At 33.5% G+C, this 25837-nt stretch overlaps 3 protein-coding genes across 3 annotated transcripts; 2 read left to right on the top strand and 1 right to left on the bottom strand.

Annotated features, from left to right (window-relative positions):
* The first annotated feature begins 904 nt into the window (after positions 1-904).
* On the top strand, positions 905-1886 carry LOC114179253 (pectinesterase inhibitor 3-like). The gene has a single exon (XM_028065519.1). It carries the CDS (start codon positions 1032-1034, stop codon positions 1641-1643), a length of 612 nt encoding a protein of 203 aa, XP_027921320.1. The 5' UTR covers positions 905-1031; the 3' UTR covers positions 1644-1886.
* Positions 1887-4731: 2845 nt separating this feature from the next.
* LOC114177789 (RRP12-like protein) lies at positions 4732-17395 on the top strand. The gene is made up of 18 exons (XM_028063321.1): positions 4732-5312; positions 6776-7295; positions 7392-7652; positions 8227-8318; positions 8922-9131; positions 9206-9598; positions 12390-12568; positions 12717-12810; positions 12898-12954; positions 13308-13445; positions 13544-13603; positions 14120-14233; positions 14395-14556; positions 14655-14783; positions 14914-15015; positions 15087-15166; positions 15861-15992; positions 16557-17395. Exons 1-18 carry the CDS (start codon positions 4803-4805, stop codon positions 17143-17145), a joined length of 3822 nt encoding a protein of 1273 aa, XP_027919122.1. The 5' UTR covers positions 4732-4802; the 3' UTR covers positions 17146-17395.
* A 1767-nt stretch (positions 17396-19162) lies between these two features.
* On the bottom strand, positions 19163-25414 carry LOC114178380 (3-oxoacyl-[acyl-carrier-protein] synthase II, chloroplastic). Its single transcript, XM_028064245.1, has 14 exons — positions 24880-25414; positions 23467-23672; positions 23191-23394; positions 22961-23071; positions 22749-22844; positions 22566-22611; positions 22398-22477; positions 21715-21783; positions 21489-21573; positions 20415-20569; positions 20029-20109; positions 19888-19947; positions 19642-19798; positions 19163-19563 (listed from the first exon to the last, which is right to left on the bottom strand). The coding sequence occupies exons 1-13, from the start codon at positions 25046-25048 to the stop codon at positions 19682-19684; spliced, it is 1479 nt and encodes a 492-aa protein (XP_027920046.1). The 5' UTR covers positions 25049-25414; the 3' UTR covers positions 19163-19563; positions 19642-19681.
* Between the last annotated feature and the right edge of the window lie 423 nt (positions 25415-25837).

Raw genomic sequence — 25837 nt, 5'->3', positions numbered from 1 at the left:
TTGTATGTGAAAATTTTTAAGAATGTATTTAAGGTGACTTTAACTAATTAACAGTGACCGAAAAATGCATTAATTTATTTGCAAATGTATAAAATTCTGTATTCTGTATGAAATTACACTAACAATGTATAAAAAATTATTCTGTATAATTAATTCAGTATAACATAAATTTATTTACAAATTATTTTTTAAATAATTAATTTGTGACATCATCAAGTAGCATATTTATTGTAAAAATGGCAAAGAAACCACACTTGTAGAAATGTTTTTTTTTTATAATTCAATAAAAGGGATTGATGAAAATGGTTTTAATAATGCCATGAAAAACATATAATAAATTGATGGAAAAATTGTGAGTAAAAATTTTACATTAAGTGAAAATGAGACAATTAAACATCATATAAAAATTTATAAATTTATTGACTGGGTTAAGAATAGTTTTAATACTGTGTGGATTGAACTTATATAAAATATTTTGGATAGATCTTTACAAAAAAAGAAATACCATGACGTGGCTAAAAATGTAATGTAAATTTGTTTACATATCGTAAATTACACTAACACGAAGAGTAAAATCTTCTTACCTTCATCGTTCTTTGAATCGAATATTTTAAATATTCAGTATTATTGTGGTAAATTTCCCTCAAAATTATTAGATTCTTTGCAACATTATCCTTTTCATCTACTTAATTCGTTTTTTATTACTTTATTAACACATTTTTAGTTAAAATAAGTTATACAATAATTGAATTATAATTGTAATATATAATTTGTACACTTAAATATAAATTTTATTCATTAATAAAGAAAGTAGAAATTTATATTGTATGAAAATAAACACATTGTATGTAATACCTAATAAATATTGGGAGAAACTGCTAGAATACATAGCATTGACTCTGAGATCATTCGAGTTTGCCCTATAAATACCACCTTGGTTTTCCCTACACATCGCCACCCATCTTCTACAAAACCACTTAACACTCCATTCCTCCTTCTCCTATTTGTTTTCTTTTCCATACATAACAAACATGCAAACGCAACCAATTTCCACTCTTGCCTTCACGCTCTTCCTCCTCTTGTTGTCTCCACCACGCGCCGCCGTCGCAAGGCCACCACCAGATCCACTTCGTACATCATGTGCGCAGGCCAGGTACCCCGCTCTCTGCGTCCAAACCCTCTCCAACCTTTCCAACCCCGCCGCCAAGCCCCTCGACCTGGCCCAGGCGGCCGTCAGAGCTAGCCTGGCCCGTACGCGCGGTCTCTCCGTCTACCTTGGGACGCTAAAAGCCGCATCGCAGGGTTTCGAACTGAGGCAGCGGGTTGCGGTGAGTGACTGCGTGCAGCAGATATCCGATTCGGTGATTGAGTTGAGCAAGACGCTGAACGAGTTGCAGCACCTCCGCGACGAAACCTTCCAGTGGCAGATGAGCAACGTCCAGACCTGGACCAGCGCCGCCCTCACCAACGGCGACACTTGCATCTCCGGCTTTAACGCTGTCGCCGCCGCCGCCGGGAATATCAAGTTGGAGCTCAAGCAAAGAGTCACCGACGTCTCCATGTTCACCAGCAACGCGCTTTACCTCATCAGCCGCCTCGCTGATAGCGTCAAGGGGAAGCCTCGCGCCAATTCCGGGAACTGATCCTGTCCGTTCATCACGGTACTTAGGTGTGAATATTAAGAGTGTGTTTGGAAAGAGGTTAGAAGGTAGAAACCACGTTTAAGCGTTTTTTCTTCCAAACACGCACGCACCGGAATATGTAGTTAGGATCTGTTTGCAGTATAAGTTTTGGTATTGGTTTTTTGCTACGTGATGTGTGTAAATCTAAATGACCGTGTGAATTATACTGTTACTAATATAACGTGGCTTGACTCAGTTTTTTCTTATTAATGTAAAATGTGTAATAATTAATTACATTGCCCACCTAATTATTATTATTTTATTTTGGCTAGTTTTTCTAACCTGCTCCAGCTCCCAACTTTCATAGTAAATAATTAGATGGTCTTAAGCTAATAAATTATTTAACCCGCAACTTTTGTGAGTAGATAGAGCGTTTCATGCATACTTTCATGCAAATATATGAAAGTTTAGTCACGTGAGTTGTGTTGTATGGATGCGAGATCTATACATAAATGTGGCACATGTGACACTATTAATACTATACTCGTAAGTGCTGACTAGCTATGCATGGGAGAATATTTAGATTGACTAGCGATGCCACATGCTGACTAACCCCATTAAAAAATAATTTAGTTACACATGAATAAAAGAGGAAGAAGAGACTATACAAAAGTGAAGAAATTATGTTGAAAAGCCATGAAAATACAAAAGTAACCTCCACCTGTCCATTATGTGAGAAACTTATTTTCTCCAAAACCTATGTGTAAAATCTCAAACGTGTGAACTCCCTCTCAATGGTCCCCAAAATTACTTTTCAAATGTTTTATCAGAATCTCATAATTCTCACACTTAATCTCAAAATTTGTATACTCAATCTCAAAATTTTCAACCAATAATGATACGATTGACTTTAAAGCTGAAATTTGACTCCATTATGAACTTGACTTTATCTTTATTTTTTTTTTCTATCAACTTCTTTAATTTTTCATTTTTCAAATTTTTTTCCAGTTATATGTTCAAATCGATAAAAATATTAATCCTCACATTTATTTAAAACAAAACTACAAAATAAAAAAAAAAGTATATAAAATATTTACCAATTACAATAAATATAAATTTTTACTCTATATAAGTCTACACGTTCTTTATAGACTATTTAATAATTAATTTTTTTTAATGTTTACTACAATAGTGTTCATGCTTTGTATGATATATCTTGTTAAATATATAATTGAAAATATTGTTTTTTTAAAAGGTAATTTATTGAGAGATTATAGTACAAAACAAAACCATCAGAAATTCTAAGCTATTGGAAATATTTCACCTTAACAAAGATTTTATTTACAGATTTTTTAATTCACGAGACATTCATTATATCATCATTATTATTATCTATCAATGTTCTATATTATTGATAAATTCTATTTGTTTGTTATTTATCAAAATTAAATATATTTTTAGTATCTAAACTTTTTTATAAAATTAAATTTTATTTTAATTTTATATTTTAAATCACTTTAATCTCAAACCAAACTTTATTAATGAATAAACTAATAAAGTTCTAATGACGTTAAATAATTTGTTAACATGACAGTATACATTAAAAGTTAATGTGTTGATACACCACTAGTTCTTCCTCTCCTCCCAGTCAACAATTTTTCATTTTCCTCATATTATAATACGGAGAATGGGTGGAAAAACTTGAATTCTTTTGCTGTTTGAACTTGAGAGTGTTCATAACTTGCTAGGATCCATTCTTATTATGTATGATTATTTTATTAAAGGAAAATGATAATATGATTCAACTTTTTTTTCCTCTCGTCTTTTATTTATTTATTGATATGATATTAATTAATGTATCATTATCTTTTTATTTTAAAAAATTAATGATACATATTAAATCAGATAATTAAATAAATGATAAAAATAAAGAAAATATGATTCAAAGTATAATTTTACTTTTTTTCTTCTTTCCATATTGAGTTTGAATTTGAATTTTTTTTTTCATCAAAAGTCATATATAAACTCTTGACATTGTTATAATTGTTATTATTCTTGGGCACCACATTGATATTCTTAAATAATATCATATCTTATATTCTTTTTATAACAATACATTATACATAAAAGAAATACATATTAATTGTTTTTATTTTATTTAAAATTAAAATGATATAAATGAAAATGAATTATTCAAACATTAAAATTAACTACAGTGTAATCCCAGATTATCTTCTAATGCAATTATTGTTATTATTTTTGAGAAATATATAAAATACACAAATTTTTTTACTAGTTATTATTATTAAATAATTTTAGAGTGGTAACATTATATCTATAACTATTAATAAAAAACAATCACTTTATACTTTATAATAAATTTTGGAACACATATTAAATTACTAATTTTATCTTTATTAATACAATTTATTTTATTATTTTATATTTTTTAATTATTTTTTAAAATTTAATTAACTATTTATAATAAAATGTTATTTTTTAAAATTTAATATATATTTTTTAATAATCATAAATATTTTTATTTTTTATTAGGGTTAAATATGTTTTTAGTCCCTCAAGTTTCAGTACATTTCGGAATTAGTTCCTCTTCGAAACTTTATACCAATTTAGTCTTTTATTTTTAGAAATGCGTGAATTTAGTCTTTCTTACCAATTTTTGTTAAGTTTATTTAAAATTTTATTCGCATTTTATGATAATATTTGAGTTAACATTGAAGCGAAAATGTGTCAAACGGTATAAATAATTCAAATACTATCATGAAATGTGTTTGAAACGTCAAATAAATATAACAAAATTTGGTTAAAATGACTAAATTCACGCATTTTCGAGAAGAGATAAATTTCAAATTTGAGTAAAACTTGAGGAACCAAAATATATTTAACCCTTTTTATTATAATAATAATAATAATAATAATAATAAAAGATCAACATAATAAATTTTGTTTATATTTTAAGGAAAATGTTAATAATAATAATATTTAATAAAAGACTAAAATGGAGAGCGAATCCATGAAGTGGAATGGGCCTATAGGCCCAATATTTGCCGCGTAATATTAACAATACAATGATTCAGTTTAGGTATTTTCTTTTCTCTGGGTGCTTACACTGATTATAAACCTTGGGAGCTAGTTTTCTAGGGTTTTATCACCTCATCCACCATGGAAGGCATTGAAATGGAGGTACCTGCATTTGGCACAGATGAAGGCAACGATGATCTGTGCAATTCAATCATCTCTCGTTTTGGAAACTCCACCGAGGAAAACCACCAGCACCTCTGTGCTGTCATCGGCGCCATGTCGCAGGAGCTCAAAGACAACAACAAACCCTCCACTCCGTTTGCCTACTTCTGTGCTGCACGACTTTCCCTTGACAAATTCACGTCTGAATCCAATCCCTCCCGCCACATCATCGACGCCCTTCTCACCGTTCTCTCACTTGCCATCCCCAGAGTCCCCCGCGTCCTGTTGAAGAAGGAGAGTCTACAGGGACAGCCATTGTCGGAGAGCCTTCTGCGAGTTCTCCGATCTTCGTCCGCATCGGAGAGCGCAATTGTTTCCGGATTGAAGTGCCTCTCGCATTTGTTGATAGTTAAGGAAAGCGTGGACTGGTCTGACGTGTCTCCCTTGTTCAATGTCTTGTTAGGGTTCCTGACGGATGCAAGACCAAAGGTACTTATTCATCTTTTAAAATCTGACTATGGAGTATGTTATAGGCATTCCTGTAAGGTTTTTGGAATTATAACATGAATATTAAAAAGTGGCCAATAAGATAAATTCATGTGTGACCATTTGCTTCTGAAATTATTTTAATTAGCATGCAATTACTTTCTTTACACGTTCTGTTTGCCGGGGTGAAAATTATTAGTAACTGATCACTCTCCAACACATTATCATTCTAGTTAATTCAATCTCAGGAATAGGTGTCTTTGCTCATCCTTGTTAATTTAACCTCAGATCATATAAACGTTAATTCATCTAATATTTTATGCCATCTAATGCCTTCGGCGTTGTTTTTTTCTTTTAATTAAATGTATGTTCTTTGCATTGGAATTGTGGGTGATCTTCGCTATCATGACATTTTTTAGAAGTTTCGAAAACATAAGGAAAACAGGTCAGGTCTAGTGAGATGGCTGTGGTGATTGAGGGCTATTCAGTGATGACAGAGGAAGTGTGGTTTCTGATAACTCTTATAATGACTGAAAAGAATTACTTGTTAAAGTCACTTGCTATAGGACCTGGTGATTTATATTAGATTGTATGTTCGAACTTGCAGCCACATGAAGAAAAGAACATAAAAAAGTATTAGTGGTTTATTTTGGTTTTTGATTTGGAAGTTTCTGCGTATGAGGGTCTCTTAACAAAGTATGGTAGATCCTAAATTTCCCACTTAAAGAGGGTCATATATCATCTTAAGATAATTGATGGAGAGCCCAGAGCGTTGTAAACTAAAATTTTGTCGTACAATTATAAATTTGAGTGTTTATAATAGTACATTGAGTAATTGACAAACAAATAACCTTTGTCAGCAGCACTATGAGCTCATATGTTATTTATAACTATTATCATAACAGGAAACTATGCTCCAGGAAGCAGAGTTTGATTGCTTGGATTCTTGCAATTGTTTTTGCTGCTGTGACTTTACAGCTTTGTTTAGAGAGAGAGAGAACATGAATCTGTTTAATTTCCTCCCCTAAAAAACACTAGCCATTAAAATACCTCTTCAGCAGCCTTTTGCCTTCAAAGATTTCTGATACAAGCATGACTACAAATTGCTCGCACCTAATAGCCATAACAAGAAATATTTAAAATTGCAAAATAAAAAGGGAGGACCTAAAGCATATTATGAAGTAAAGAACACAAGGTCTGTCAGAGGAAAAAAACTTACCTCCCAGATGAATCAATCCTTTACTGGAGTATAAATCCAATACAATCAGCACAAGTAATTTGAAAAGGGAGAATGGGAGTCAAATTCTGGGGAACAGTGGTTGTCTAACTAGGCTGATATTTTGAAGGATGGTCACATTACTTTTTATTTGTTTTCTATATGACTTCTTTGGGTGCTGACTAAGGAATACAATGTTTGCTGTATTGTGATATGCTTGAATCTTTGTGCTAACTATATCTATCCACAGGTCAGAAAGCAATCACATTTGTGTCACTGTGACGTCTTGTTAAACTTCCAAAATTCTTCACTATTGGCATCTGCAAGCGAGGGAGTCACAAACCTACTTGAAAGGTTTATATTGCTTGTTGGTGGGGCAAATGCAAATACTGGTGAAGGAACTAAGGAAGCTCAGCAGATTCTGTATATTCTTGATGCCTTGAAAGAATGTCTTCCTTTTTTGTCACGGAAATCTAAGACCAGCATTCTTAATTACTTCAAATATCTCTTGGATCTGCATCAACCCCTTGTTACAAGGCGCATTACAGATGGTCTGAGTTTTCTTTGTCACTATCCATTGTCAGAAGTTTCCCCTGAAGCGCTACTTGAGTTGTTAAACACATTGGCCCGTTCTATCGAATCAAATAAAATGTCTGGAGACAGATTAACATTTACTGCTCGCTTGCTTGATGCTGGAATGAATAAAGTTTATTCTCTTAACCGGCAAATATGTGTTGTTAAGCTCCCCATTGTCTTTAATACACTTAAAGGTAATATGTTGTGAATTCTGCTGTGCTTTTGGATTTTGTTGATGTTGTCAGAAGGCAATTGTGAAAGTGGTATACTCATTATTCTGAAAAATGCAGATATTTTGGCATCTGAACATGAAGAGGCTATACATGCAGCCACCGATGCGCTCAAGAGCATGATAAGTTCTTGTATTGATGAAAGTTTGATTAAACAGGGAGTGGAACAGATCAGTTTGAGTGAAAACAAAGAATCAAGGAGATCAGCACCAACCATCATTGAAAAAATTTGTGCAACTGTCGAGAGCTTGCTTGATTATCACTACACTGCAGTCTGGGATAGAGTATTCCAAGTTGTTTCAGCTATGTTTCAGAAATTAGGTGCGAATTTGAATGATATTATTTTGGGGAGCTAAAGTAAAAATCTATTTTATTGCATGCAAAATCTTCAAGCTTATTATTAAAATCTAATAGGTGATTTTCTTGCTAACTATTTGTTTTTCTATTTTATCTCTAACCGTAAATTATTTATAATACAAAACAAATTATGACAAATAATTTGATGTTTTTTTTTAACTTAACTATGATAGATGTGATTTATTAGACATTTTGTTTATTGAAATAGACTATCTTATAATCTCTTGTGAGATAACATTATCCAAACAAAAAAATTATTTTTATAACAGATTGTAACAAAAATTGATTATAAATAATATTATTCATAGCTAATCCACATATGCTATATATTTGATTTTTTAACTATTAATTTTTTTGTTGGCCATTGGTGACATGCATTATTTTATGCAGTTTGATTAAGTTTTGTAAAACTTGATTTGGTCTCATTTCATGATTTCTTTATTAGCTTCTTACTTACCGTCTCTTTGTAATATTATCTGATAAAGAAAGCTTGGTATGGATGGCTTGATGCTAATATATGAGATCACGTTCAATTCAGGAAACCATTCGCCTTATTTTATGAGAGGGATACTAAAGAACATGGAAGAAGTGCAGAAGCTTCCAGATGAAGATTTTCCATTTAGGAAACAGGTCTCCTCTTGGTTATCTTTTTTTTTTTTTCGTTAGCCATGTTTATACAGAGCATACAATTTTGCATGTATTTTTAATTATATTATGATGATTTTGAAGATTCAAAAGCAATTAGGTATTGATTGTGAACCCTGGTGTTCTAGGTCACAAATCTGTGTTTATGCGTTGCTAAATGGCGTTGCTAAATGTAATCTACCGGGACATTTAATGTTGTTGATGCATGATGCATGTGTTTAACTTGTGTTGAAATGTAATGTTTTTTGTATTTTATTATTATTCATGTATGGGAACCCATCTTTAGGATTAGGGTTAGGAGTGTACCTTGACTCTTCGTATTCTATATATACAGTGGTAAAACTGTAACGATGAATATAATTCACTGTTTTATTTCTCTAAATATCTTCGAGTACTTGTACAGTGTAGTTGCTCAAAGCTGTACAATTGAGTTTTTTTATGTTCAATAATTTTTTAGGAAGTTTAGCTCATTACTTTTTCTTGGTTCGTTAATCAATATTATGATTTTGGGGATGTGGAACTTGTCTGATCTTTTTATTTTTTCTGTGCTATGATTGTTACTGATATTTTTCCATTTTATGATTGCAGCTGCATGAATGCTTTGGAGCAGCTCTAGTGGCAATGGGACCTGCAACTCTGTTGTCCCTTGTACCTCTGAATTTGGAAGCTGAAGATTTATCTGATGCAAATGTCTGGCTTTTTCCAATTCTAAAACATTATATTGTTGGTGCACCTTTAAATTATTTTTCTGAAGAAATTCTGGTTATGATTAAGCGTATGAGGGAGAAGGCTCAAAAGGTATTTCTTTTTTTTATATATAAAGGTGCTGTGTCATATTAAATCGTATTGTTAACTTATTTATGCATTTGCAGCTTGAGAAGCAAGGGTTGATGGTATCATCAAGGAATGCAGATGCAATTGCATACTCGTTGTGGTCTTTGCTGCCTTCATTTTGCAATTATCCTTCAGACACTGCTACAAGTTTCATGAATCTTGAGAAACATTTGCGTAGTAAGCTGAAAGAAGAACCTGATATTCGGGGAATAATATGCACTAGTTTGCGACTTCTGATTCAGCAAAACAATATTGTGGACTTAGAACACAAGGGTTGTATTGGTGAGGATATGGCCAAGGAACAAGTTCATTATTCACCACAGGTTGCAAGAGAAAATTTATATGTTCTGAAATCATCTGCAAAGAACTGGTTGAAAGATTTATCTGATGTATTCCTTAAATCTACGAAAGACGATGGTGGTTGTTTGCAGGTACTGCAATTTAAATAATTAGGAATGGTTCTGCAATTTACTATAGTTGAATAGAATGTAAATCTTGCCTAACACAACATATAGTTAGAATTTTGTGTTCTGTATATGTTGGCGTTCTCTATTTTCGTTTTTCATCCTTGATTTTTATTGCCTAGTTATGTGATTGATATTAATCCTTTATTATCCACAAGACATGTTTTAATTAAGCTTCACTGCAACTCCATATTTGATACAGATTTTGCTATGTAATGTTCATTAGGTTTACTTATTATCTATAAATTGTTCTAGACACTTATTGCCCTGAGTCAATCAGTATGTTGGAGTAGCACAGATGCAGACAGTTTATGTAGATAGTTGTCAAAGAAATTATCTCAACCTTTTTTTTTGCTTCAGACACTTTTCTGTATATATTATTGTATGAATTCTTTTATGTGACTGGACACTAAGGTTAAGTCATGGTTTAAGCATATATGTGTGTGTGAACATGGGCACTCCTTTCCATGGTAGTCAAAATCGAGATTCTACTCAAGATCGGAAAGGAAAATATAAATCGTAAATCGGAAGATCGTAACATAGATCGTAAGATCCTACAAATTTTATTGTCACTCAAAATTCATAAATAAATTTTATAATAAGAGAAAATTTATTTTCTAAATCTTTTTGAAGAGTAGATTTTTTAATTTAATAAGAGAAAGGAAATAAAGGAGTTATTGTCCCACTGATTGATTTTCTTAACGTTAGATGTGTGATAGAGAGGGAGATAGTAACTTTTTAAATAAAAGTTACTTTTACTTGCAGCTATGATTTTACTGTGCAGTTTACTTTGCAGTTTTACTTCTGAGTGGGCTTTTAAAATTGGGCTTGTTAGGTTAGAAATTTAGGGTTTTTGGAAATTAGGTTAAAAAGTGCTACTGTCCCTGCAAAGCTTACTGTTGCCGCTGCTGCTGCGAAGCCTACTGTTGCTGCTGCCACTGTGATGCAGAGTTGGTGCTGTTGCCGCGATGCGAAGCTCGTGCCGTTGACGCCGCGATGCGAAGCTCGTGCCGTTGCCGCTACGAGTTGTAAAGTTGGTGGTGCTGGTGCGATTAGCACCGTCACGATTGGAAGGGACCGTATCGCCGGAATCGCCGCTCCCAGCCGAGTTGCGATTTACAACGGCGATCCAACACAATCCTTGAAAATCGCCGTTGTGTTGGATTGTGTTGGATCGCTGTTGTAAATCCCAACTCGGTTGGGAGCAGCGATTCCGGCGATGCGGTCCCTTCCAATCGTGACGGTGCTAATCGCAGCAGCACCACCAACTTTACAACTCGTAGCGGCAACGGCACGAGTTTCGCATCGCAGCGTCAACGACAGGAGCTTCGCATCGTGGCAACGACACCAACTCTGCATCACAGTGGCAGCAGCAACAATAGGCTTCGCAATGGCAACAGTAAGCTTTGCAGGGACAATAGCACTTTCTAACCTAACAAGCCCAATTTTAAAAGCCCACTCAGAAGTAAAACTGCACAGTAAAATCATAGCTGCAGGTAAAAGTAACTTTTATTTAAAAAGTTACTATCTCCCTCTCTATCACACATCTAACGTTAAGAAAATCAATTAGTGAGATAATAACTCCTTTATTTCCTTTCTCTTATTAAAGTAAAAAATCTACTCTTCAAAAAGATTTAGAAAATAAATTTTCTCTTATTATAAAATTTATTTATTATTTATGAAGTTTGAGTGACAATAAAATTTGTAGGATCTTACGATCTTCCGATTTATATTTTCCTTTCCGATCTTGAGTAGAATCTCGATTTTGACTACCATGACGATAACTGCTTGTTGCTTTTTGGATATTAGAGAAATAGATTATATTCATTTTTGTGTTAACTAACAATGTGTTTAGATTATTGTATTTGACTAATCTTGTTTATTGATGATTTTGAGGATGTAAATGCATAATGATCTATTATATAGATCCATGTTCCCGTGTCCTAGATTTTGGAGACTACGTGTGTCAAAGTGTCCGCGTCCGTGTCGTGTCCAGTGTTCTTGTTAGTATCCGTGCTACTTAATGTAGAAGTGCATTTTCAAGTTTCAGCTCTTCAATTGTTAATGTAATGGAGATAGGACAACTCTTTCACGAGCCAGTTGGTAAAAAATTCAATACCTAATAAAATAATAACAAAGCATGTAATTTACTTCTGGTAGGTTGATATTGTATAGATAGGTTAGCTGAAGAATCTTGAGACAACTAGGGCTCACAGATGTTAATTATAAGAATTAATTACACTAGCCTCTCCTAATTTTTGTGATATTACGCAAACTCTCCTTATTTACAGTCACCTTTATTTGTTGTTTGAAACCTCGGGTAATTAATGTAATTTACTCTGTTTAGAAGAATGATTGTGATTTTTAGAATTTAATGTATTCTTTCAATATTTTATTGTGTGGGTTACCATTTCCATTTCCATTTCTTAGACCTTTTTAAATTGAAAGATAGCTACTTTGAATTCTAAGTGTTGTCTTTGATGTACGGGGCAATATTTCCAGTAAAGTATTCCCCTGGAATGCTCCCTCTCCCCCCCAAAAAATAGTACGTAGAATATTGTCACACACGCACTCACATATATATAGGTAAGTTATGGGAAAGAAGAAGAATTTTCCATGGTATACTGTATCATTCCAAGAACAGACTAATTTTTGTGGCATCTTCATTTCTCAAGAGTTCAGAATTGAATTGATTCTCTTCTTTTTGCATTTAACATGTACAACAAGTTAATAATGTTGGTCTTGCTTTCATGTACAGTGTACAATTGGTGATGTAGCTTCTATAGCAGATAAAGCAGACGTAAGGAATTTGTTCAAGGAAAAAATGGTGAAGCTTTATAAATACACTCAAAAAGCCAGAAAAGTAGGAACCTCCACAAGTTCTAATTCTATGCAGATTGATGATGCATCAAACAATTTGTCTCTATCAATTTTAAGGTGCTTATAATCATTTATTTCTTCCACCTTTCCTTGTGATTTTTCACGAAGTTGTAAACTTTATTTTAGTCGTCACATGTCTATTTTACTTAATTATTTTATTTCTTGAGTTTCTGCATTTATTTCATATATATTTTTTTTATCCCAGGGCACAGCTTCTTGATTTGGCAGTTTCACTGTTGCCTGGTTTAGATGCTGAAGATATTGCTCTATTATTTGAAGCAATAAAGCCAGCATTTCAGGTATGACTGATATAAAGCGCTGTAAGGAATTTTCCTATTGCCTTTTTCTAACAGGAAAGGATGTTTATATTTATTATTATTTTACAGGATGTTGAAGGTGTCATGCAGAAGAAGGCATACAAAGTACTTTCAATCATTCTTAAGGTATTTTTCTGCTTCGTTTTATTTAATTTTCCAGTCACCGTAGAAGTTTCAAATTAATTCCATTTTAATGCAATGTTTTCGTTTCAGTATTCTTGGTACTATTTCCTTGCTAAAATACTCTTCCATAACTGGTTCCATGTATATGCATATTATCAGGATCTGTAGTTGATTGGGTTCATTTAATTTGCTTAATTCTCTAATCTTTATCTTTAAGGGATCATCAAAGTGTCATTACTGTAGAGTTCTTGGAGCACCACATTTTAATTTTAGAAGTTGATGATTTTACTGTAGAGCTAGTGTCATGTTGGTAAATATTTCTGCTTACAGTTTTCTCTTTGGATCATTCTTGACAGAGCTCAGATAGTTTTGTTTCATTAAAGTTTGAGGAGCTGCTTGGAACTATGGTTGATATTCTTCCATGTCACTTTTCTGCCAAACGACATAGACTTGATTGCCTTTATTTCTTGGTTGTTCATGTCTCAAAGTCAAAGGTATTCCATACTGGACTGTTGCTTCTATGTTTTTCGTATACTATTGATTTGTACTCTTGTATATGTAGAAATAATCTGAAACTTTGTACTTCCTGTAGGATAACCTGGAGCACTGGCGAGATATTTTCCTGACAGAAATTATACTTGCTCTTAAAGAGGTAGTGTCATATTAATTGTGGAAAGTTTTTAGTAGTACAGTTTTAGTTTCTATTCTGGAAACTACTATTAATTGTTCATGACTCATGAGCTGTTGTTGCTTAATGTTCCGATAAATTTTGTCCATGATGTGGTTCCTTTCTTAAATATAGAAGTCCCTAAAGCCTCTGTTTTCATTGTTTATAGTGTTTGAAATTCATACTTTAAATTCTACTTGTGTTTGTTGTTTATCTATTGTTTTCTACGTATTTAACCTATTGCTTTTTGTCTGTAGATCTTTAGTATATCTTTTGTTGTTTTGACCATCTATACATATACTCATACAATGCAATGCTTACTATTCGTCGCGTCTGATTGGAAATAAGCAGTGATTATTTTGTGTGATTTGAACTGTTGTGTGCATTATTCTGTGGACGAAGAATCACAAGATGCTCGGCATGGGCACTACTTTTGCTCACTGTAGCTTCATAGCTTTACTTCTTGAAGTTTGTTACTAAATTTAAAGAGTACCCTTGCAGGCAAACAAAAAAACCAGGAACAGGGCTTATGAGATTCTTGTTGAAATTGCCCATGCCTTTGGGGATGAGGAGAGAGGTGGAAACAGAGAAAACTTGAATAATTTTTTTCAGATGGTAAATATCCAGTTTAAAGTTGTTTTTTAATCTTCATTGAATAATTGATGTAAACCAATTTGGCCTGATTTTAGAACATTTAAACTTAATTATTGAATACTGTACGATCTATATGTTTTACCCACATGGAGTAATTTGATCTCATGGTTTTGTGAGCTCAGGTTGCTGGACACTTTGCTGGTGAAACTCCGCATATGATAAGTGCCGCAGCCAAAGGTTTAGCCCGTTTGGCTTATGAGTTCTCTGATCTTGTTTTAACTGCTTTGAAATTGCTCCCTGGCACACTCGCTCTGTTGCGGAGTAATAATAGAGAGATAATCAAGGTTTGTTTCATTGTCCATTTTAGTAAGTTAAATGCATTGCTGCCTATATTATTTTCTAGAACCACTAATGAAATGTGCTTGGTCACATCACTCTGTAGGCCAATCTTGGTTTTTTAAAGGTATTAGTAGCCAAATCACAAGCTGAAGGGTTGCAAACTCACTTGAAAAGCATGGTGGAAGGTTTGTTGAAGTGGCAAGACAACTCAAAAAATCATTTCAAGGCAAAGGTGGTTTTGCGTCTCACTTGATTTTTTCTGGATTACCTTTTTTTTTTGGGTTTTGTTTTGGTGACCGCATTTTCACAATTGAAACTACTATTGTCCATATTGTAAACTGTGGTATTCCCACTGTTTTCAGGTTAAACTTCTTTTGGGAATGCTTGTCTCGAAGTGTGGGCTGGAGGCTGTTAAAGCTGTCATGCCTGAAGAACATATTAAACTTCTTTCCAATATATGCAAGGTTGGTTGAATGTCATTCTGGCAATAATTTATGATAGAAGTTTCCCTGAAATTTGAATCCTTTTTTAACAGATCAAGGAGCGGAAAGAGAGAAATCGAAGTGTTAAATCTGAAGAAACTAAATCTCATTTTTCAAAAGCAACTACATCCAGGTAACAATATGTATTTATTTGCATTATTAGAAAGAAGACATTTTAAATCCCATACTGAATATCCAATCCCTTTCTTTCTTGTTCTTTAGCATTTTACATGCATGTATATACAGATCTTTTTGCATGGTTATTTAATCCCAAATAGTAGTGAAGTTCACCCTAAATGGGCCACTATACTGAAGTTTAGATATAAAGAGTGTAAGTTATACAGTACATATATAAATTTTCAAAATAAAAATACCCAAATTTATGACCGCCATAGTGTCAGTGATAAGTTGATAACATCTGCTGTAAGAAAACAAAAGGGCAGAAATGTGTCGGTGAGCTGACAACAGTGAGAAAAGCAAACAAATGGCAAAAGAAGTGCTAGAGTAGAACTCATAACCAAGGTCTTGTTGTATCTAACTCACGAAAACTTGTAGTTTTTGTGTCCATAAATTAAATTTGGACTCTAAAGATTTTATGATTGATCCACCAGCAATCCTCTTTATAAGATGGACAATCATTTTAAAATGACATACTTTTGGTACCTCTAAAAAAAGTACCTGTTAAATGAGTTTTTTCTGATAGTTAGGTTTTAGTTGAAGTTGAGTTGCATGATTAGTCTTCTGTTGTTGTGAATTTCGTGCAATGTTTAAATTGCAATACACGTCAATAGTCGTTTCATAAAACCAATAATTTATTTACTTTTCAGGCAAAGCATGTGGAATCATACAAAGATTTTTTCAGATTTTGATGGGGATAGTGGCAATAGCGAAGCAGAGCACTTGAATTCTAGAGGTGGCAAAGCTTCCTTACATCCGAAATCATCAGCATCTTCATTTAGGTAACTTTTAACTTTTTCATTCTTCTAATGACTTGCTGCTTCATTTGAGTTTCGTTATAATTAAAGGGGACCTATTTTCCCATTTTCTTTTTTCTTTTTTCTTTATCAATAGATAGTTCATAAACTGGGTAAGAATATTTTGAGATGTCTTATGACACCGAACAAGTATACCGGCATAAAAAGTACTCATGGATACCCAATTTTTTTTTTTAATTTTAAATAAGTTTATTAAGAAGTAATTCTCTTACGTATAAACTCGAATAAAATTTAACCTTAAATTATAAACCAAATAAATTGCTTAATAAAATATTAGTACAAATAAATTTAGTTTTTTATGAAAAAGAAATTTATATAAGTTGAACTGCACAATACAAGTTTGAAAAGAATTAATCTCTCTACTTATTGTATCTGTTAAAGGTACCCGTTTAGTATTCAATGTAAGATTTTTGCCGTATATTGAATTTTTTTTGCCATCTCCACTCTTAACCATCTAAGATAAGTAATATAGAACCTATCCTAAGCCAGAAGCTTTCGATCTGAAAATCAATTATGACCGATATCTAGGTCCAATATGAGGCTGAGGAAGAATTTGCCGGAGCACTTGTCTGACGAATCTGATGACGAGCCACTCGATCTGCTTGATCGGCAGAAAACAAGGTCAGCTCTTAAAACATCAGAGCATCTGAAAAGAAAGTCCAGGATAGATGATGAGATGGAGATAGATTCAGAAGGACGGCTGATTATCCGTGAGGAAGGGGAAGGGAGGAAGAAAAAGCGTGAGGATGATGATTTTGATTCAAGGAGTGAACCAGATAGTCACATATCTGCAAAGTCTGGAACTAAAGGCCAGAAACGGAGAAAAACATTAGATTCTGGTTGGGCCTACACAGGGAAGGAATATGGTAGTAAAAAGGCAGGTGGAGATGTTAAGAAGAAAGACAAACTTGAGCCGTATGCATATTGGCCGCTTGATCGGAAAATGATGAGTCGGCGGCCGCAGCAGCGGGCCGCCGCAAGAAAAGGTATGGCTAGTGTTGTAAAGATGACAAAGAAACTTGAAGGAAAAAGTGCCTCTGGTGCACTTTCCCTACACAATTTGAAGCGAAAAAGGACTCCAAACAAAGGCACCAAAGGAAATAAAAAGGCCGCATGATCGTAGGTTGATTTTTTGATAATCGTAATGCATTCATTCGCATTATTTCAATTTTGAAGCTCCCTGTGATGTATATCAGTTAACTTAAAACCAGTGTTGTTTTGTGTTTTATTCTTTATTTGATGAGAAAGAGAAGCAGGTTTTGGGGTTGCTGTTTTCTTTGATACAAATTGTATTATTCTCATTGTTTTACAATAGGCCAGGCTGAGTGTGGAATTATTCATAATAATATTTTTATCTTTTTAATTCACAAAAGAAATCTTATATTTTTACGATAAGTCGTGTTACAATTGCTCGATTGCTTGTAGTCTAATGAAAGATGTTAGCATTCCAAATTAAGTTAAAATTTATGATCCATCCAACTTTCCTTTCAGCATCCATGATTGTCTCATGCATTCACTTCCTGCTTTTCGTTGTTGTTCTGGGCACGTAGATGTTAGGATGTTAAGAATATTTTTAATGAAAAGGATATTTGTTGTTACATGAGTATCGAAGTAATTTACAATTTACCCTTTTCGTGTAATTTAAAATTTACCTTTTAAGGTGGTTTGAAATATTGTGTTCTAGTACAATATATTTATTTAAGAGATCCATTTCTACCTCATCAAAAACAATTAATGTGAAAGAATGATAGTATGACGGATTTTCGAACGTGTATAACATGTTGCTTATTTTGACTGGAAAATATTATTTAGTATTATACTTATTATGGATTACTCGCTGAGCCAGTGGTACAGCAAACAAGATTAATGTCTGAAGAAATTTACGAAAAAATGATTGCATACAATTTTATTGCCTTCGGTTTCTGTTTTTAAACGAATGATGTCTTTGTTTTTGAAGACAAATATTATTAAATTATCTTCTGCCTTTAAATTATCTTCTGCCTAAAATCAATAACACTTTCAATAGATTTAATAAGAAATCATTTTATAATTTTGAAAGCCAAGTTTAGTTGGAATTGATAAAATTTAAGTGATTTTGTAAGGTTTAGAACTTAATGAAGCGGAGCTAATTATTTTTTACGCAAAAGTTTAATATTTTAGTAATTTTAAAAAAAAAATGATCAAAAAGATTAAGTAGCGATCCTTGCAAAATTAGATTAAATTTCGTCAAAATAGTCAATACAGTGTTACAAAGACACCCATTAATATTTGGCCATTGCTTCCTTCCTACACCTATAAAATTTCTCCCAACACCCTTCCACTTTCGAAATTTATTTTCTGGAACCAACACAATAAACAATTCTGGAATTTTTCTTTTTCTGGAAAGCAATCACCCTGTTCTAATCACCGAATTTTTTTTTTCCGAAAGCCTTTTTTAATTGGTGGAGGAAGAATTTGATGGGGGTGTAGGAAGCAACAGCCTATCTGAAATTAGGCACCTCTGCTCATTACAGAAATTACTTATTTATTTATTGTTTCTAAAGATGCTGTATCTATGGTTTGAACATAAAATTGATGATGAAATTATTGATCTATGGTTTATATTGGTGGTGGTTGTTTGTGGTAGAAATAGTTTCTTCAACCTAACCTAAGGAATCCCGAAGTGATGCTCTCTGCACTAGGTTTAATGGTTTTGGGACAGTACGTTGACTTTTCCTTCACGTCAACTCAATCTTGTGAATGGTATGAAACATGTGTTTGTTTCCAATTTCTACAAAATATATAGAATAGTATCTTTAATATTTTCGTTTGAATTATATAACTGCATTTTTGAAATTATAAAAATTAAATAACAGACTAATGATATAATTACACAAAAAGATCACACAACGAAAGACTGTATAAAAAAGAAGACGATAAAGAGTGCGTCACGAACTTTTTCAAAGTTTAGTAAGGTCTTAAATAATTGATATAATTTTTTGTCACAACTTTATAACCATAGAATTTTTTAACCTTTGATCCTTTTCTTTCAAACTCTAAAAATATATTTAAATAAAAATATTAACTTGAATTTTTTTAAAAAAAATTATCAGTAAAATAATAATCTATTAATTATATCCTACAAGTAGACTGAATGAATAGAAAACGACATGTGATGTCATGATATCTAAAAATCCTTAAAAATGTAAAAGTAAAAAATAAATAGAAATGGTTATTGGCGAATGCCCAGGCAGTGAAATTGGGTCTATTTGTTTGTACATGGGAATGAAAGAAAAGAAGAGTGTATCCCATAAAAATGGTTGTTAAACGGTTACATCAAAAGTGGGTCAACTCCTACTGTAGCCATGCATGGTAAAGATAGGATTTTATAGCCATCAAAAGATAGGATAGATAGTGACTCACTCACTCTCTCCCACCAGAAGAGCACCAGATAGATAATCTCTCGTTCTTTAGGCACACCAACAAACATTTTTTTCTCTCCTCACCCAACCAAACGCTCCAGTTAGTATGCAATAACTCTCTCGGTACTCACCAACTGCAACCACACAAAAACACAATCTTAACTCTGGACCACAGTCACAACAAAAAACATAACCTCAGATATAAACCTTACCTTATGATAAATAACAAAGTAGTTCCCTATAAAATCTGTTTCACTTGAAGGGTGCAAATATGATTGAAGAATTGTGACCCCCAAAACCAAATGAATTTGATAAGGCTGCCTTGATATCCACTCTCTCTTTCTTTGACCCAACAAGCACTTTGGCATCCTTTGTTTTTCATTTCACCAAATTAGATAATTGTATAATAAATAATGTCACAACGTAATTTTAGTAAAAGGTTGTTGCAATAGACATACCACTCCTGTATCTGGGTTTTCTAGGTTGATATTGGGATGAACCCACCCTGTCCTAATTGCCTGCATTCAGGAAAGGTAAATCTTTAAAATATACTTGGTGTTGAAAACTGAGCTACTGCACAAGTGATTACTAGTTTTAACCTGTACTGTGGCTACAGCTTCCACACCGCCAGCTGCCCCTAGTAGATGACCAATCATGGATTTTGTAGAATTCACTTTTAACTGTATATGATAAATAACAGCATTAATTAAGACAGGAAATCATAATTACCTTTCAATGGGCTCCAATGAGAAAAATAGCAATACTATCATGTAAAGAGAACCGTTATTTTACTACTTTGATCCCTATACTTGCTCAATCTTTACATTTTCATTCCTTCACTTAAAACTTACATGTTGTAGTCCCTACCCAATTCATTTTAGTCCCTATAGTACAAAATCATAGGGACTAAAATAGATTAAAAGGTTAAGTTTAGATTAAAAGGGTATAAGAATCAAAGGAGTAATTAAACCAAAACGAAACTTACCTCGGGGTTTTTACCAAAACAATGTATTAGAGCTTGGTACTCTTTAAGATCTCCAGCTGGTGTGGATGTGGCATGTGCATTTATGTAATTCACATCCTCTTTTGATACTCCAGACTGAGCTAATGCCTTTTCAATGCAAAGTATAACGCCGGCCCCTGTTTAAGATGGAACAAATAAAACAAGTGCAACCATGAGTCTGGAATGATCTGCAGGGACACGACTACGATCATTTATTCTAAGAAAAAATCATAATTATTTAGAAGGTATATCAACATGACCCTAAAAAGCTAAATCTAACTCCAGAACCACAGAAAATTAGGCAGGATACATTTAATCTTTCACTATTCTGGGATTGTCATGATCAGAGTGAGTAATTACATTCCAAAGTTTGGAGATACGAAGACAGATTAATGACCGTTTCAATCACGCTGAAAATTTGTAACAACAGAAATGAATAGCATGGTTTATAAAGGATAAATCTTAATACAGAAAATCATACATACAATTATTTTCTTCAAAACATGAGTTACAAGAATTAGATACAGTGGTCACTGCGGACTGCAATTAGACACCAAATGACAAATGATAGTCACTTTCAATCAGCTATCTACAAACTTCAGTTATGCGGTTCACAGACTAATTAATAGAAAAGCCCCTGCGAATACAAGCTAAATTCATTTCCACTTCCACTCCCTCATTTTTTTAAGAGCATGGCATGAACAAACAGAACATCAGCAGATTCACATTTAAAGCACTCATTTAAATAATTCAAACTGAAATACTTCAGAATTAGCAGTTTAGGCATCCATACGAGTGAAAGTGCCGAAACATAGCATGAATCCATAAAAGCTAGCCTAAAGATATATACATAGACAGACCTTTAAGCTTTTATACTATAATTATCACAAAATAACTCGCATCAGTTAAGCAAGAATTTTTCAACTAAGAGGAAAATATCCTACAAAAATTTAAGTTGTGAACTCTTTATGAAAACACGTGTGTGAGCATGTCTTACTTCAAAGTTGTCATAAAGATTATATGAACACGAATAGCTTTAAGCATTTAACGTTTTACCATCAGGACGTGGCTCAGTCACATGATATGCATCACAGGTGAAACTTCCACCAAGGAATTCGGCATATATGTTTGCACCTCTTTTCTGCAATTTAAAAAAGAAAATTATACGCAAAAGGTGATAGATGCATTTAAATTTCTATTAATATGAACGTCAAATAAAGATTGGGAGAGAATTAGTAGTAGGATTGGTAATGACAAGTTTGAAGAATAGCTTGTTTTGTACCTTAGCATGCTCCAGTTCTTCTAAGAGCAAAACTCCCGCCCCTTCTCCCATGACAAATCCATCACGGTTCTGTGAAATCATAACCACAAGCCGATGGTCAGTAACGAAAGTGCACATCAAGAAGAAATGCATAAACTTGCATACACAAACTCCAAGAATACAAGTTTTTTAAAAAGCAAAGGATATTCAACCAATTCTCTATATATCATAATTGGAAAAAAGTAGGCTGGTAAAAATTATAGAGGGTAATGAATCCTCATTGGGTAGAAAGGCTGTCTCATCTCATCATTTTTGCATATTTGAAACGATGATTCCCTTAAATCAGCATAAACTAGAGATCTTAAATTACAAAAGATGGCTGTTGTTTTCAAATTAAAAAATAATTATAGACAATAATAAAATGTTAAACTCCATCAAATTATTATGGTATTTCAATTGTATTGTTATAAAAGTTTAAAAATAAAAGAAAAAAATAAAACTAAAAAATAAAAATTAAAGTGTCCTTGCTGTTTCTGATAAAGCTTCAACACAGCTCAGCTATTGTATAGAATTGTTAGTACTTATTAGCAGCCGAACACAATGTAATTAATTTCATTTTATTTTATTTTGCAATCCAAGGTTTGATTGATGAACTCGTGAACCATTGCAATGTTACCGCAGTTTTAGTAAAGTTAGAGTATTACAATGTCCCAAGGGCGTGAAGCTTTGGTAGGATCGGTATTCCTCTGTGAGAGTGCCCTGCAGGCCACAAAGCCTCCCAAACCTACACCAATGATTGCTGGATTAATATTTTGCATTCATGGCAAGATAATTTCACACAAGCCATGAAAGAAAGAGTAACAAAACAATACCAATTGGTATAATAGCAGCATCTGAGCCACCACAAAGCATCACATCCTGCAGACAAATTTCATGTTTACTAAATTTGTTAAGACGTTGCCACATGATGAGAGCACCACTAAACCATTTTTTTTTGTCCCAAAAAGAAAAAGTAAGGGATAATATGGGAAATTTAAAATAGCAAAAATACTTACAGCTTCACCCCTGATGATATGGTTTGCTGCATTCAATATACAAAAGTTACTTGTAGCACAAGCAGTAGAAATAGAATAATTAGGGCCCATCCATCCCTGCAATCCATAAAAGAAGTCATTCCTTGAAAGCTTCGGATAATGTGCATGTAAAAAAGAGCAAGCCTATGACAAAAAGAGTCAAGACAGTGCGCCCAAAGATCTTTTAAACAGACCAGATCCATAGCAAGCATGGCAGAACCCATATTTGTTGTTGCAAAAGGTACGCAAAAAGGATTCATCTTCTTATATGAGATCCGTAAAGCTTCAATGGCATCATTGAAAACCTGTTAATACACAACACCAGCAGGGGTCACAATGCCTTAAAGATGTTATGCTGCTTCTACATAAAAATCATACAATTGAATTTACAAAAGTAAACTAATATCCAGTATTGAATCTCAACCTTCATGCCACCCATTGCCGAGCCAATCAGAACTCCACACTTTTCTTTATTTAACTGATCCATTAAGTCTTCAGTAATTCCAGCATCAACCAAGGCTTTTTTACCAGCTGTCAGCATATAGAGCATAAATTTATCCATTCTCTTTGAAAGCTTTGGTGCTACCCAGCCATCAGTTGAGAAAGACTTGATTTCACCAGCAATTCTCTGCAAACAGATAATATTTGAGAACAAAATCTGAAGGAGACAACAATACAATTTGAGTAAAATGCAACCTACTGTTGGATATTCTGCACAATCAAATGTTTCAATCTCGCTTATGCCACTAACACCATCGAGCAAATTATTGTAGAAGATATCTGGATCATGCCCAAGTGGTGTAACCACTCCCAATCCTGTCACAACTACTCGCCTTTGCTTCGTAGGAGGTTTTTTTATTGTTGTGACCTCTTGGGCAGGTTGCAAAGCTACAGCCATTGTTTTACCTTGAAATTCACAATTATAAGATGACATATGGATCATGGGACATAAACTAATGTTAAAAATTTGGATCCCTTCTATCTACATCACCAGTAAATGCCTACCATTCAAGAAAGTAGATGCCTACCACTTGAAAATATGTATCTTCTAATTGTCAAGAAACCTTAATCCTAAAGGTGCATATGAATGTTAGGCAAGAAATACAACCACCAGCAAAGAATAAATACTCGTTAGGTTTTGAGTGAACTGTATTACAAAAATGTTATTAAACATCATCATATAGAAGCAGGCCTAAATTTCCATCCGATGTTTAGAATTTTAAATAATAATAATAATAATAAAGAGATCGCTGAACCAGCCCATCCCTATATGAATCAGCATAGACATAAACATGTCTAAACTCAAGTGCGTTTAAAATACAAAAGAACAAGAAGCCAGACCATTTGACATGCAGTTTCTCCTAAAATTCATTTATTTTCCATTCATACCATAATAACAAAGACTCGTTCATTGTCCCCTTGTGTTTTAACATACCAAAACCAATATTATAAAGGCATTACTTAAAAACACGTCATAATGTTTCACTCAGAAGCATGAAAAGCGCCCAAAGAAAAACAAACCAAAGAGGTGCCCATACATTGGGCGATACTTTCAACTTTTGGCACATGAACACTTCACCGCTACTGGCATTTCAGGAAAAAGAAAAAAAGAAAAAAGAGAAAAGAAAAACCCATAACTGCCTAGTCATATTTAAAGTAATACTTTCTTACACAAACAAACACACACGATGAACAATCACCATGAAATTGCAATGACAATAAAAAACATAATTACGAGATTGGGAATGGTTTTCACGCGTGCCCGTACGACAAATACTAGAGGCAAATTAGTGAAGTGACGCGCGAGTATCCAGTGCTAACCTAACCAAATAATTTCCCTCAACCAACGAAGCAACAAAAGCAGGTACCAAACACTCTTCGAAAATTAAACCGGAATCAAATACGCCAACAGCCCCACTTAATTAAAAAACAAAAACAAAGATCCAAAACGAAAACACAAACTCTAACAAACAATAAAAAAAATAAAAATTAAAAACACAGGGTTGAGTTGAAGAAAGCAGAGCCAGATTCAACGTTAAAGATTGAGGCAAGAATCAAGAATCTGAGAAATCGCGATAAAATCGAAAGGCAAGATTTGAATAAAATGAAATACCAGAATGAGCGGATCCAGAAAGAGAGGAAACATTGAATTGAGAAGTGCGGGACTTCTTGGAGGAGCGGAACATTGCCTGAGGGGTTCTGCTGCGGTCGGCGTCGCACGTGACTGACATGCAAGCCGCGACGAGCCACGTGCAGAGGGAGGAGGTGGTGGTCGAAGCCATCAACGAAATCCAACGGTTACGTGTGGTCGCGAAAGAACGAACGAACGAACAAGTGAGGCTAATCAACAACAATAACAACAACAGCAGCAAGTGGAAACGACGAAACACACATACACATCAAACTCAGTGACGCGTCGTTTTGATTTCTAAGGGATTATTACTGTTTATATTGTTGTTATTATTGAGATTGAGATTGAGACTCAGGAGAAGCTCCAGTGTTCACAAAATGCATTTCCGTCTCTCTCTCTCTCTCCAACACGATGCTGAGTTTCTGCAATCTCAGTTGTTCCTACTCAAATGCGCTCTCTCCATCCTCTAATACTCCTTCTCTCTCTTCTCTCTCTAGTGTCACTCACAAATCAAAATAATAATAATCACTTTTTTTTAAGAGCTTATATATATTTTACTTTATTGCTCTCACTATTTGCTTCCATAAATATGATAAGCTTTTCTATATTCAAATAACCTTCTTATATTTTACTACTAAGTAAAAGAAATTGTATCCATAATATACCGTCGATTCATAAACCCTAATAATAACATTATTTTTTTTTCCTTTTTTTTTAATTTCAATTTATCGATTCGGGAATTATTAAATGAGAAGGGAATCTTACCAAAGTTGATAGTTTTCGATCGATTTTCAGTAATAATATAAAAATGTTATTAGTATATTTGGTGAATTTAAAATAAAATCGCGTAATGTTTTACTTCTTTGTGATTGGTGCTGGTTAAGCTGTGATTGGGATTCGTATTTGCTCTGGAATATGCTGGAGAGTGGAATGGAATGGC

The sequence above is a fragment of the Vigna unguiculata genome, chromosome 3 (genome assembly GCF_004118075.2).
Source record: "Vigna unguiculata cultivar IT97K-499-35 chromosome 3, ASM411807v1, whole genome shotgun sequence".
Taxonomy (NCBI): Eukaryota; Viridiplantae; Streptophyta; class Magnoliopsida; order Fabales; family Fabaceae; genus Vigna; species Vigna unguiculata.
This window is presented reverse-complemented; position numbering and strand designations above follow the sequence as displayed.